Below are 16,107 nucleotides of genomic sequence, written 5' to 3'. Positions count from 1 at the left end.
TAGCTTTCCAACATTTGCTTTGTCTTTTACGCTTATATGGCGTACCTCCACCACAACTGCTGTACTCAGAACTACTTTCTTCTAAAGAATCGGGAATGCAATCCATAGAATTTAACTAATTGGATTAAAATGGTCAAAAAAATATGGAAGACTATAATACTTGTGGTCCTCGGTAAATGTTGCACTGACAAATCAACTTCTATCTCATGGGAAACCACTATGTCAGTGTCTGATCCACTACATTCTATGTTCACCTAAATTCAAGTAAATATGCTCACTGATTAGTGTTTACTATTACTTTTTCTTTTTTTATTATTATAAATTTTTAATGGACATCATATTGAAGAACTGTGTTAACAATGAGAAACATTTAAGACCATGATCTATATTATCTAAAAGGAACAAAGCTGCCTGTCTTTCAAATTGAACGGACAGATTTTAAAAAATACAAAAAAGCTCTCATTAACACTTGTTCAGACTACTATTCTAAAATAATAGATGGCAAAAATAAAAATCCTCAGGTACGTTTAGAATAGTGGCTAAATTAACAAATGGGAATTCAGATCTACAGTGCAAAATACCAACAGATATTAGCAGTACAGACTTTATGAACTTCTTCGATGAGAAAATTAGAAATATAAGATCCCAGATCTCAGCATCACAGTACAAACCAAATACTAGCTTAGCTGACCCTGCCTCACATTACATTCAATACTTTAGACATTTTAATCCTGTAACTGAGCAGGAAGTCTTGACTTTAATTTCTAAAATGAAACCTACTACTTGTTCCCTAGACCCAGTGCCAACAAAATTAGTAAAAGGTTCAATGGGCATTCTTGCAGCGCCTATTTTTAACATTACTAATAGTTCATTATTGCATTTCAAAGTACCTGATGCACTAAAAGTCAACTTAAAAAGTCAGACATAGATCCACACATTCTTAATAAGTACAGACCCATTTGAAATTTACCCTTACTCTCTAAAATGTTGGAAAAAGTAGTCGCCAATCAGCTTCAGTCACACCTTACGCATCACAATTTATTTGAGAAATTCCAGTCTGGTTTCCACACTAGTCATAATACAGATACGGCACTAACCCCAACAACATTCTGATATCCTCTGATGAAGGAAACTCCATTGTAATTATGTTGTTAGACTTAAGCGCAGTGTTTGACAACATTGACCATTATATTTTACTGCACAGGCTAGAAACTGATGTTGGGCTTACAGCCACTGTCCTTGCCTGGTTTAGTTCTTATTTATCAAATTAATTCCAGTATGTACAAAAATGTGCTGACAGTACTCCATCATTTTACACAGAATTGAGATATAGTGTCTCACAAAGCTCAGTACTGGAACCTTTACTGTTATCAATATACATGCTTCCACTAGGATCTATCATTAAAAAAAATAATGTTGATTTTCATTTGTACGCAGATACAATACACAATACAATACAGTTTATTTTTGTATAGCCCAAAATCACACAGGAAGTGCCGCAATGGGCTTTAACAGGCCCTGCCTCTTGACAGCCCCCCAGCCTTGACTCTCTGAGAAAACAAGTAAAAACTCCCAAAAAAAACCTTGTAGGAAAAAATGGAAGAAACCATGGGAAAGGCAGTTCAAAGAGAGACCCCTTTCCAGGTAGGTTGGGCATGCAGTGGGTGTCAAAAGAAGGGGGTCAATACAATACAATACACAGAACAGAACAAATCCTTAATACAGCATAATAATAAACATTTTAGAAGTACGGAGCAGAATTTCACTGTAGATGATATCACATAATAGATTTGGATATTTTTAGAGTCCTGGAGACCTCATCCATCTAGCTGCCTCCCCATTTGGCCATGCCACGGCTGAAAGTTGCTCGCCAGCCAATCCGATGAAAGGACCCCTTTTTCCCCATGATTCCTGTGATCCTCCATCAGGAATGGCAAACAACTTGGCAGGTGGTAAGTGGCACCAATGCCACATTTGAGTACCGAGAAAGAAACAGAATAGGTGAGGGTTAGTATTCAAATATAATTATCATGTTACTTATGTTTTAGTGCTAATGACTAACAACAGAGATGCAGTATGTACAGTTAAAATCAGCAGCTCTAGTCAGGATATGCTAAACTGAAGTAGTGAGTCTTCAGCCGGGATTTAAAGGCTGAGACCGAAGGGGCATCTCTTATGGAAGCAGGAAGACCATTCCACAGTTTAGGGGCCCTGTAACTAAAAGCTCGACCTCCCACTGTTATTTTATTAATCCTTGGAATCCTAAGCAGACCGGCATCTTGAGATCTTAATGTGCTCAGGTTTGTAAGTCATGATAAGTTCAGACAAGTAAGCGGACCTTGGCCATTTAATGCTTTATATGTTAAAAGGAGGATTTTGAAATCTGCCCTAAACTTAACTGGGAGCCAGTGTAAGATTTAAGAACTGGAGTTATGTGTTCATATTTTCTTGTTCTTGTAATAATTCTTGCAGCGCATTTTGGATTAACTGGAGGCTGTATAAGAACAGTTTGAACAGCCAGTGAACACCGCATTGCAGTAGTCAATCCTACTAGAGATAAATGCATGAATTAATTTCTCACAATCCTGTTTATTTAGAAAGCGCCTTAATTTCCTAACATTTTTAAGATGGAAAAAACATGTTTTGGACAACTTTGTAATATGCGCTTTAAATGACATGCTAGAGTCAAAGATAACTCCTAGATTGCGGGCTGATTCAGTAAAATTAATTGGGATTCCAACTGAGTTAAATGATGACAAAATATTGCTGTGATCAGCGTCATTCCCTCCAACAATTAACATCTCTGTTTTATCTGTATTTAAAGACAAGTAGTTCTCATTCATCCATTCCTTTAATTCACTAACACAACTAATTAAAGACAACATCGGAGAAACTTCATTTGATTTAAATGAAAGGTATAACTGGGTGTCATCTGCATACGAGTGAAAATTAACATTATGTTTCCTAATGAGAGATCCCAGTGGAAGCATGTAAAGTGAAAACAGTAAAGGTCCCAGTACTGAGCCCTGCGGACACCATATTGAACTTCTGTGTATAATGATGGAGTACTGTCAGCACATTTCTGTACATATTGGAATCGATTTGATAAATAAGAACTGAACCAAGCGAGCACGGGCCTGTAAGCCCAACATCGTTTTCTAGCCTGTGCAGTAAAATAGAATGGTCAATGGTGTCAAATGCTGCACTTAAGTCCAACAACATAATTACAGTGGAGTTTCCTTCATCAGAGGATATCAGAATGTCATTTACAACCCGTGTTAGTGCGTTTCTGTACTATGACCAGTGCGAAAGCCAGACTGGAATTTCTCAAATAAATTGTAATGCGTAAGGTGTGACTGAAGCTGACTGGGACTACTTTTCTAGTATTTTAGAGAGAAATGGTAAATTTGAAATAGGCCTATAATTATTTAGTATGTGTGGGTCTAGGTCTGACTTTTTAAGTAAAGGTTTAATGACTGACACTTTTAGTGCATCAGGTACTGTGCCATGCAGTAATGAACTATTGATAATGGTTAGAATAGGGCTGCAAGAACATCCATTGCACTTTTACTAGTTTTGTTGGCACTGGATCTAGGGAACAAGTAGTGGGCTTCATTTTAGTAATTAAAGTTAAGACTTCCTGCTCAGTTACAGGATTAAAATTTAAAGTGCTGAATGCAATGTGGCAGGGTCTGCTAAGCTAGTATTTGGTTTGTACTGTGATGCTGAGATCTGGGATCTTATATTTTAATTTTCTCATTGAAGAAGTTCATAAAGTCTGTACTGCTAATATCTGTTGGTATTTTGCACTGTTGATCTGAATTCCCATTTGTTAATTTAGCCACTGTTCTAAAAGTACCCTAGGATTTTTATTATTGCTATCTATTAATGTAGAATAGTATTCTGAGCGAGCTTTAAAGAGGGCTTTTTATATTTATTAACACTCTCTGTCCATGCAATTTGAAAGACATGTAGCTTTGTTGTTCTCCATCTGCGCTCCAGTTTTCGACACTCTAATTTAAGAGCTGAGTATTTTCATTAAACCAGGGAGAGTTTCTATGTGCTTTGATCACTTTTGTTTTAGGGGAGCCACTGTGTCCAGAGCATCTCTCAAGGTCACATTATAATGTGATGTTAGCTGATCTAAATTGTTTTCCATGTTTACATTTGATGTTAACTGATCTAAATGGTTTTCCACAATTACACTCGACTTACTCAAGGTATCTATAAATTTTGAAGCAGAATTACAATCTAGATGTCGCACTGTCTTTGTTTTAATCTGTGAGTCCATTGGCATGGGCAGAACTAAATCAAATGTAATTAAGAAGTGATCGGAAATAACTACATTTAATGGAGTAATATTTAAATTTTGAATTTCAACTTTGTAAGTTATAATTAAATCTAATGTGTGGTTATGATTATGAGTTGGACCTTTGACAATCTGACAAAATCCTACTGAATTTAATAAACAAGTAAAACATTTGCTAAAAGTGTCAGTTTCCACATCAATGTGTACATTAAAATCCCCCATCAGAACTACATGATCATAATTTATAGCCAAATCAGACAGAAGGTTGCTAAATTCAGTCATGAACAATGAATATGGCCCTGGTGGTCTGTAGACTAGCACTATAATTGTGTTGGAATCTGTTTTAATATGTAAAATGAATGCCTCAAAGGATGTAAAGTTGCCTAAATTTTTAGAAGTGATTTGCATTTTGTTACAATGAATTATTCCAAGGCCTCCTCCTCGACCAGAATCTCTAGACTTATGAAGGAACGAGTATCCATCTGGTGACGCCTCAGCTAGGGGAACAGTGTCACATTTACTAAGCCAGGTTTCAGTAAGAAGACACAGATCAGATTTTGTACTTAATATGATATCATTTACCAAAACAGCTTTAGTGCCAAGAGATCGAATGTTCAATAAACAGCATTTAAAACTGCATGGTTCTTTCTGAACTGCTGATATATTTTTGTTTTAATTTGAAGTAAATTTCTATTACAGATGCCCCTGGTGGAGGGTCTGGTTTTATCCCTTGGTCTAATTATACACCTTATTTTTGGGTGTAAGATGACACCCAGTTATACCTTTCTTTTAGACCAAATGAAGTTTTTTCTATGTTGTCTTTAATTAGTTGTGTTAGTGAATTAAAGGAGTGGATGGATGAGAACTGCTTGTCTTTAAACACTGATACAACAGAGATGTTAATTATTGGAGGAAATGTGCTGATCACAACAATATTTTGTCATCATTTAACTCAGTTGGAATTACCATTAATTTTACTGAATCAGCTCGCAATCTAGGAGTTATCTTTGACTCTAGTATGTCATTTAAAGCGCATATTACAAAGTTGTCCAAATCATGTTTCTTTCATCTTAAAAAGGTTGGGAAATTAAGGCATTTTCTAAATAAGTAGGATTCTGAGAAATTAATACGTGCATTTATTTCTAGTAGGATTGACTACTGCAATATGGTGTTAACTGGATATTCAAACAGTTGTTTATAAAGATTCCAATTAATCCAAAATTCTGCTGCAAGCATTATTATAAGAACAGGAAAATTTGAACACATAACTCCAGTTCTTAAATCCTTACACTGGCTCCTGTTTACATTTAGGGCAGATTTCAAAATCTTCCTATTAACATATAAAGACTTAAATGGCCAAGGTCTGGCTTACTTGTCTGAACTTATCATGACTGACAAACCAGAGCGGACATTAAGATCTCAAGATGCCGGTCTGCTTATGATTCCAAGAATTAATAAAATAAGAGTGGGAGGTCAAGTTTTTAGTTACAGGGCCCCTAAACTGTGGAATGGTCTGCCTACTACTATAAGAGATTCCCCTTCGGTGTCATGTTTTAAATCCCAGCTGAAGACTCACTACTTCAGTTTAGCATATCCTGAATAGAGCTGCTGATTAACTGTACATACTGCATCTCTGTTGTTAGTCATTATCACTAAAACATAAGTAACATGATAGTTATAATTGGATACTAACTCTCACCTATTCTGTTTCTCTTTTCGGTACTCAAATGTGGCACTTGGTGCCACGGCCCACCTGCCAAGTTGTTTTGCCTGCCTAAGGTAAAATCATCCCTAATGGAGGATCGCAGGAATCGTGGGAAAGAGGGGTCCTTTCATTGGATTTGCTGACCCAGCGCTGTTTTAGCCATGGAAAGGCCAAATGGGGGAGACAGCTTAATGGAAGAGGTCTCCAGGACTCTAAACATATCCAAATCATATTATGAGATAGCATCTACTGTTAAATTCTGTTATGTACTTCTAACATTTTTATTTTTATACTGTATTTAGGATTTGTTCTGTGTATTGTATTGTATTGTATTGATGCCCTTCTTTTTGACACCCACTGCACGCCAAACCTACCTGGAAAGGGGTCTCTCTTTGAACTGCCTTTCCCAAGGTTTCTTCCATTTTTTCCCTACAAGGTTTTTTTTGGGAGTTTTTCCTTGTCTTCTTAGAGAGTCAAGGCTGAGGGGCTGTCAAGAGCCAGGGTCTGATAAAGCCCATTGTGGCACTTCTTGTGTGATTTTGGGCTATACAAAAATAAACTGTATTGTATTGTATTGTAAGCCGCGAGAGTGGCGATTATTTATTTAAAAAGTAGCCTTGTTGACTTGAGCTGTGGACCCGCTACACCACAATATAATGCACACCAGAAAAATCCCCAGAAAAAAGATGTACACAATGTCCCCTCAGGGACTCTGTATTACAGTGAATAATTGCATGCCAAAAAATAAAAGCTGTCATGGAAGCCATTTATCTCCTGTCTTTCATACACAGCTGTAACATATAATATGAATGGCCAATCACATACTATTTTAAATCATTAGAGTGAGCTGAAACTCACCTATCCAATAGTAATGAGCCTTTCACTGTATGTGGCTTGAGGTAGGTAAAATCTTTGCTAAAAACAGATTTACTTAGTTGTGACACAATGCTTGATACGGGCTATGTAATAATAATAATAAAAAATAAAAATAATAATTCTTGGGGAGGCACTTCAAGCATCTACCTGGTTCATGTGACAGCAGCCATTTTTGCTTCAGTATGCTCACCACATATAAGTGTGCAAACCACCTATGTTAATAATGACAGAGCAGACAACCAGGAAACTTAGAATTCATTTGAAAGAAGACATCCTTGGGCATGTAAAATACCATTACTGCTTTTGATTGACTTGTGAGTTTACTGCTACTAATAATGTTCCCCAACAGGTTTGAAATATGGCTTTGTCCTTCCAGGGTGACACCTTATGCATAAGTGGATACAACACAAATACTTGCAGTTTTTGATACAATTCTAGTATTGATATCAGTCAGTAGTGTCCTGGTGTTCATAGTGTAAAAATATTCAGTGGTTTCAGGAAGAGTTGTCAGTCATTTTGAAGGTTTCCATGTGTGTTTATCTCTGCATTTCTCCCTTTAGTATGACTTTGTTTTTAGTCTGAAAGTCATGTTTCTTCCATCTTAAAAATGTTAGGAAATTAAGGCGCTTTCTAAATAAACAGGATTCTGAGAAATTAATTCATGCATTTATTTCAAGTAGGATTGACTACTGCAATGGGGTGTTCACTGGATTTTCAGACTGTTCTTTATACAGCCTCCAGTTAGTTTTTTTTTTCTCAATGTAAGTTTTTTTTTATTGTCAGGAGCTGTGGAGTCAGTTTCACTGTTTTCTATTATAAGACACCATATTCTAAAAATTACAGTAACCTACTATCCTAAAGCATAGAGTATAGAAGTTGAAATTTTGATAAATATTGTGTCAGTACAAAGGCTTTAAATCTACTGTATTCATTAGATGACATATTTTTTTTTAAGTTATTTTACATTCTATTGCACACAGGTCTTTTTAAAAACATCAACAGTTTGGTCTAATGAGACTCTGCCTTGCAAAACACATTAATACTACTGGGAATAAAGTGGAAAAATATCACGTAAATCATACAGGTGTTAACTTCTCTTTTATAGAGCAACACAGTGGCAGAAGCAATGAACTTTACAAATATAAATACTGGCTCATTTCAGTTCTGTTACATAAACCAACATACAGAGTGGCATCTGTTTGCCTTATGTCTGCCATTATGGGAATGCAAAGTTGCTTTACAGTTTAAGTGTGATGGCTTTAGGTGAGATAGAAGAGCTGTACAATGTTGTGTTAGTAAATATTACTTGTGATAAAGACAAAAGATCTCCTACAATCAATGTCATATTATACATTTTTTTTATGGCTGGTGTGCTACTAACAGTATTTGGAAATCTTTTTGTGATCATCTCTATCTCACATTTTAAACAGCTTCATACACCAACAAACTTCCTTGTGCTTTCCCTTGCTGCAGCTGATTTTCTTATTGGACTATTTGTAATGCCAGTTAGCATGATCAGAACAATTGAAGTATGCTGGACATTTGGACCTGCTGTCTGCCTTTGTCATATTTTTTTGGATTCTGCTTTGAGCACTGCTTCTGTTTTTCACCTTCTGTTTATTGCTATTGATCGTTATTATGCTGTTTGTCATCCTTTACTTTATACAACTAAAATCACAGCTGGTGTGTCCTTGGTGTTCATTGCAATAAGCTGGCTATGGCCAATGCTTTATACGTTTATTTATTTACATACACAGCTTAATATCATAGTTAACAACAAAAACGAGCATTGTAATGGTTTATGCCTATCTTTTGTGGATCAGGTATGGGGAACACTTGATTTGCTGGTATCTTTTTTAATCCCTTGTACAGTAATGCTAAGTCTTTATACAAAAGTCTTCACTGTGGCAAGGCATCATGCAAGAGCTCTGAGATGTCTGACTGATCATGGTTGTTCTAAAGAACAGAAGAAATCCAAAGGCCTTCCAAGCAGAGACAAAAAAGCTACTAAAACTTTGGGCATTGTAATGGGTGTGTTTGTTTTTTGCTGGTTACCTTACTCTATAAATAATATATGTGGCACATACGGGCAAATATCATCTTTTAAACAAACAGGAGAAGCTATGGGGTGGCTTGCTTATTTCAACTCTTGTTTAAATCCAATTATATATGGTTTGTTTTATCCATGGTTTCGTAAGACATTTAAACTTATAGTAACATTTAAAATTTTTAAGTCTGAATCATCCTTGAAAAATGTAATTGTAGAAAAGCATTAGCCTGAAGATGAAATGTGGAAATGATCACCACTGAAAAAAATCTAAATTGTTATCATCACCTTATCGAAGTTTTACTATTTGATTATTATCTAGAACATTAACATTTTCACTAAATTCAGATCAGATGATTGTTTTTGGAGTGTCTTATATGATGTAACATTGGTATCCTGCACATTTTATGAGAGTGCTATTCAGATGACTGCTAATAAATGTTGATCTACTGACACTTCTCAAATTACATGCCCGCTTTACCACTTTTAACCTATTCAGCAAATAGTTTATGTGAAACTTGGTTGGAAAAGATTTATTTTATTAAAGATAATAAGGTAAAATGGTTGAATTTAATCTGTTGCAGTTTTGCTTACCTTGTACTGACTAAATATCAGTTTAATTAAGTTTCCTTCCTGCTTGAAAATGTTTAGTAACAGAGCAAAAACTTAGAATCTACATTAGGCATTCTGGCTTTAACTGCAGTTCAGTTGAAACACATTAAGGGAAGTGATAGTTTTGTTAGTTTTAACTGTTAATATAAATATATTTGCAATAAAGGTGTCTGCACATATATAGCATCATGCAATTGAAAACTAACCAGCATCTACAAATATTTTTGATTAAAACATTTTTGAAGAAAAACCCATTGGTATGGGTGTTTAAAAGAATTCATTATTGCATTTAAATATTAAACACTGCAATGTAGACTATATGAAAGAACATAGATACTGTATAAATAATCAGAAGAAAAAATATCAGTATTAAAAACTTCATCTTATAGGCATGCAGTTATTTAGAAATATTAGATGGGAATGAAGGCAGAAAGCTATACTAGGCAAATATTTATAGACACGCAGAATTTCTATAAATAAATAAAAAATAAAAGATTTAATTATCAGTTTTCCCATTGTTTCCTAAAGTAAATGAAAATAACCAACTGAAGTCCTCAGAGATTTATTTTGGACTATTCTAATACACAATTTTCATATATCAAAACTAGTAATATGAAGTAATATATAGCTAAGAATATAATGTATCTGAAAGTGAGAAAAATAGATTTATGTTCCTGAAATGCAATGTAAGTGCAACAAATTTGAAAAAAAAAAAAAATGAAACAAATTAGACATTTTTGTTTTTTTTGTTATTATCTTAAAGAGCAAAAAGGTATAATTGACAATGATATGGCTAATTAATGTTCAAAGTAAACTTTATCCATCTGATAATATCAGACTAACATTCTTATTTTAAGTCTTCAACAATGCTGCAAATTGTTGGATGTTAATATTGATTCTGATGGGCCTTTATTAATGATTAATTTTTTTGCCTCTCTTACCATTTTATTACACTTACTCATCTATTACGGAGATTATGGAGTACCAACAGGGATACAAAAGGCCAAACAAAAAGTGTTCAGACTCCTTCACTTACACATTTTTTATATTGCAACTGTATACTAAAATCATTCAAATTAATTATTTCTTAATAATTATTCAACAGCACTTAAATATCCCAGAATAATGAAGCAAAAATAAGATTTTAAAATTTCTGCAAATTTATTAAAAATGAAAAACTGAAAAATCACAATGATGAAAATAGTGCTCATTTGCATCCCATGCTATTGATCAGCATTGAGATGTTTCTACATCTTGTGTGAGGTCCACCTATGGTCAATTTGGTTGATTACGCATGGTTATAGAATCCACACCTGACTGCATAAGGTCTTACAGTTGACAATGTGCATCATAACAGAAAGCAAACAATGAGGTTAAAGGAACTGCTTGGAGACAGGATTGTATCTAAGCACAGATATGGGGAAGGCTATAAAAAAGTTTCAGCAGAACTGAAAGTTCCCAAGTGCACAGCAGCATTTAAAATTTAATTCTGAAATGGAAGAAGTTTGGAATGACCACAACTCGCCCTAGAACTGGTAAACAGTGTAAATGGAAGGAGAGAGCCTTGATAAGAAATGTAAAGAAGAACTTAATGGTCACTTTGGCAGACCTGCTGAGAACCAGTGTGGAGATTAGAGATACTTCCAGAAGGACAATCAAAACTGCAACACTACACTAATCTGTGTTTTAGGGCACAGTGGCCAGATGACACATGAAAGCCCACATGAAGTTTGCACCTAAAAGGCACCTAAAGGAGTCATAAACTGTGAGAAACAAGAGAATCTCCTGTGATGAAGTCAAAACATCACTGTTAGGCCTCAGTTCTAAGCAACACATCTGGACGAAACGAGACATCCAAACTCACGCCATGCCATTCCAGTTTCCAAAACATGGTGGTGGTAGCATTATGCTTTGCGTTGCTTTTCAGCTGCAGTTACTGGGAGACTAGTCAGGGCTAAGAGAAAGTTGAATGGAGCAAAGTACAGAGATATCCCCAGACTGGGCCTAAGGTTCACCATCCGATAAGCCAATGACCCTGAGCAAAAAACAAACAGAATACAGTAGTGCCTTAAGAACATCTCTGTGAAAGTCCTTAAATGGCACAGAGAGAGCTCAGACTTGAACAGAATTGAACCTGAAAAAAGCTGTCCAATGACAGTCTCCAGCTAAACAGACAGAGCTTGAGAGGATCTGCAGAGTGGAATGGCAGAAAATCTCCAAATCTAGGTGTGTGAAATGTGTTGTGTTTATACCGAAGAAGAGCTCAGGCTGTAATTGCAGCCAAAGGTCCTTCTAGGAAGTACTTATATTTGTGTCAATGTGATATTTCAGTTTTTAATTTTCAATATATCTCTCTATTATAAAAGTAGTACTAAGTTGTTTTACCGTGTTAGCCATTATGGATGTAGTGAAAAGTCAAGCAAAATGACACCTCTCATCTCAGGCCCCTTCTTCAGGCAAGATGTAATCTTGTAATCAATGATTACATCTTGCCTGAAGAAGTGGCTTGAGTTGCTTCAAAAGCTTGCATATTGTAGTCTTTTCAGTAAAAGGTGCCAATAAAAGGTGTCATTTTGATTGACTTCTAAATACATCTATCATAAAAGGAAATCCTGAAATGAGTCTTTTTCAAAGAGATAAGTCCCTTGAGATGAGACTTTGGCCGTGAGATTTTTTCTTGTCCCCCCTCATCTCAACAATATACAACCACACACACACACACACACATATATGTTTACACAGTACGCCCTGCTGCCCGGGGTTGGTTTCCTGTGTTGGCTGAGATTGGCTCCAGCAGACCCCCATGATCCTGTAGTTATGATATGGCGGGTTGGATAATGGATGGATATTTATACAGTACAATCCCTCTTAATTGGCCTGGCATTAACTGGCCGACGGATTAGCCAGCCTGTTAAAATAAAATAAAATAAAAAACATGTTTTTAATCCTGAGTTTTTCTTTATATGTATGCACTTCCTTCTTTCCTGGAAGGTGAGAGGTATTTTAAAACCTGCAAACAACAAAACAGTGTTCAAATTAAATAAAGTGCAGTGTATCAAAAGTCTTTTTTAAATAAATAATCCATTAAAACAAGTGAATTAGGAGGTTAAAAACCATTAGTAGAAAAACAAGTCCTTTAAAAACAACGCAAACGAGGTTAAAACAATGGTTAGAAGCAGTCTCTTAAAATCCAAAGCACGGTGCCTTCTTCTTTCTACCTGACGGCTCCCCTGCTTTTTCCATTGGGCTTCACGACAGGGGAGTCGCCCTACCTGCAGGTGCAGCTGCTTCAACACTGGTCTGGTAGTATTTAAAAAGTGTTTTTTTTTACTTGAGCTGTTGACCCACTACACTACACTGTCCAGTCGTTGTACGGAAAAAAACCAGTGTGCGAAATCGCGGATGAAGCCTTGTGGATATGGTTTCTTCAGGAATGTCGAATAGAGGTACAGTACATACCTTAAAAATATTTTTCTACATGAAAATAGGTATGCGTCGGATTAACCGGCCAAAACGGCAACCGGCCATGGGTCCAGTCCCGAGGTGGCCGGTTGAGAGGAATTGCACTGTGTATATATATTTATATTGTCACACGCGTGCGAATAAGAGTCAACTAAAGGGCCTGAATAATGGCAATTCCACATCCGACCAGGGAGTGGCAGGGTGCACTAACTGTCTTTCTCGATCCCATGCAGACTATTCTCGGGAAATCCCACAGGGTCCTGGCGCCTCTGATGACATCACTTCCAGCGCCTACAATGATGTCACTTACGGTCACACCCCCGATGATGTTACTTCTGGTCCTGCCTCTAATGATGTCACTTCCGCTTCCGGCCATGATGACATCACTTCCTACAGTGGCCTTTAAAGCCACCATCTTGATTCAATACTACAGTTCTGTTGTGGACTCAGTCTTGTGAACAACTCACTATCTTTAAACACATTTTTGCAGCCAAGGCACATTATACGGGTGGCTACCCAAACCTTTTTGATGTCTATTTGTCGTTCTTGTGACAATACATATATATATAACCGTCCATCCATTATCCAACCCACTATATCCTAACTACAGGGTCATGGGGGGTCTGCTGGAGCCAATCCCAGCCAACACAGGGTGCAAGGCAGGAAACAAACCCCGGGCAGGGTGCCAGCCCACTGCAGGGCACACACACACTCACACACCAAGCACACACACTAGGGACAATTTAGGATCGACAATCCACCTAACCTGCATGTCTTTGGACTGTGGGAGGAAACCACGCAGACACGGGGAGAACATGCAAACTCCATGCAGGGAGAACCCAGGAAGCGAACCCAGGTCTTCTATCTGCAAGGTAGCAGCTCTACTACTGTGCCACCGTGCCGCCCTATATATATATATATATATATATATATATATATATATATATATATATATATATATATATATATATATATATATATATATATATATATATGGATGGGGTGGGGGGGTTGATCATAAAGTCTTATTTATTATGTGCATGCTCTTTTTTTCAAGCCTGCATATGCTGGATTCATGTCCAAATGTCTGTTAGTAGCATTTTCATTGGATATCCACATTTCAGCCAGTTCCCTGGCACATTTAGTATTAGCTTTGAACTTTACTTAAGTCTCATTTAAATGTGTGTCCAGTCAAATTGTATGTGCGTAAATCTTCTGAACATTGCAATGTTCCTGCATACCTGTTGCAGGTGTTTTTGGAAATGAAATGAGCATATGCAGGCTTGAAAAGAAGAACATGCACATAGTAAACAAGACTTTATGACCAACACCCTCTGAAGCACACCTCATCAGTCCCCCCTCTTCCACATCCACCTACCTATCCCTCCTAAACAAAATGTAATTTAAATTACATAAACATTCTGTACAAGAAAAAAAACATTTAAAAACTAAATTCATATTCCTACTTCTCTTAATTTAACTTCTCAAAGCCTTCCTTAGAAACAATGCACATGGGGTTTCATTACAGAATTTTTTCTTCTCCTGAGTTTAATTTGATATCATACATTTTCTTACACAGTGAAGCCTCTCTTGGCAGGATTGGGGAGGTTCTAAACATGCTCATTTTACTATAAATTGCACCTTTGGCTTTTGTCTTAACAAATGTATCTACACAAACTAATGTCCATGACTGTAAATAAACTTAAAGGATTAATACCTCAATGGAATTAGATGATCACCTGAATGATCAGAGAGTGCTGTACTGTTATCATTCTGGTAATATTTCATGTACTAAAGAAGTTCGACCAACCTCTATCTCTGTGATCCTCTATCTTCTTTCAGCAGTTGCAGTAATGTTTACATTTTGTGGAAATCTGGTGGTGATTATTTCTATCTCTCATTTTAAACAGCTTCACACACCAACTAACATACTCATTCTTTCACTTGCTGTGGCAGATTTTTTAGTTGGACTCATAAATATGCCATTTATGGCTATACAGTCAGTTGAAACTTGCTGGAATTTTGGAGATATATTTTGTTCTGTTTATACAATTGTACTCTATCTATTAACTGAGACGTCCATCTTAAATTTAGTAATTATTGCCATTGACAGATATATTGCTGTGTGTGATCCATTATTGTATTCAACAAAAGTTAATGTTCATGTTGCTTTATTGTCTGTGGCGACTATTTGGCTGTCATCTCTAACATATGTTTGCTTTTTTTTCTTTACTGGGGGAAATGCAACAGGTGTAATGGGATTAGATTCTTGTGCCGGTGACTGTCTGCTTGTCGTCAGCAAAACATGGGGCACTGTGGATCTTATATTTTCATTTGTTTTCCCAACCTGTATAATGGTTACTTTATACACAAACATATTTGTGGTTGCAAAAAGACATATAAGAGCTATAGCAATACAGCAAAAGGTTTCAGGGGCAGAAACTAAAATAAATGTAATCAAGAAATCTGAAAGAAAGGCAGCAAAAACATTAGGCATAGTGGTAGCTGTCTTTAACCTTTGCTGGCTACCAATTTATATTTTCAGCATTTTAAATCAGCTTATGAATTTTTCTGTGCCTTATGTGATATCAGTTGGATTCCTCTGGTTAGGTTATTTAAATTCTGGTTTGAATCCAATTATTTATGCTTTGTTTTATCCATGGTTCAGAAGATCACTTAAACAAATTGTTACTTTAAAGATTTTCATACCAGGATCATCTTTAATAAATCTTGTAACAGAAAAGTAAATATTTTTTTATTCTTTGTTAAGCAATAGCACAAAATCACATTTATTTTCTGAAGCAAAGTTGCATTTACATTAAATTATATGTTATATGTTTTAATTTGTAAGTACAATGTGGCTTTAAATATGGAAAATGAAATATTTTAAGACATAAATCCATAGCAGTTTTTAGGTAAACATTTACATTCATCTTTGTTGTTTTGTGTTTCTGTTACTGTCATAGTAGTGTATATAACTGCAGTACTTATATCCTCTTCACTTTTACTTCATACAAGGGCACTAATGCTAGCAGGAATAAGCAATAGTCTGCTGAATGTTCTTTTGAAAAATATATTACATGTAACTTTTAAAAA

General features: G+C 35.9%; 1 protein-coding gene across 1 annotated transcript; it reads left to right on the top strand.

Annotated features, from left to right (window-relative positions):
* The first annotated feature begins 14,732 nt into the window (after positions 1-14,732).
* On the top strand, positions 14,733-15,758 carry LOC120526559 (trace amine-associated receptor 13c-like). Its single transcript, XM_039749723.1, has one exon. It carries the CDS (start codon positions 14,733-14,735, stop codon positions 15,756-15,758), a length of 1,026 nt encoding a protein of 341 aa, XP_039605657.1.
* The last annotated feature ends 349 nt before the right edge of the window (positions 15,759-16,107 follow it).

The sequence above is a fragment of the Polypterus senegalus genome, chromosome 3, assembly GCF_016835505.1.
Source record: "Polypterus senegalus isolate Bchr_013 chromosome 3, ASM1683550v1, whole genome shotgun sequence".
NCBI classification, from domain to species: Eukaryota; Metazoa; Chordata; class Cladistia; order Polypteriformes; family Polypteridae; genus Polypterus; species Polypterus senegalus.
The sequence above is the reverse complement of the archived record's forward strand: the minus strand, read 5'-3'. Positions and strand labels throughout refer to the sequence as shown.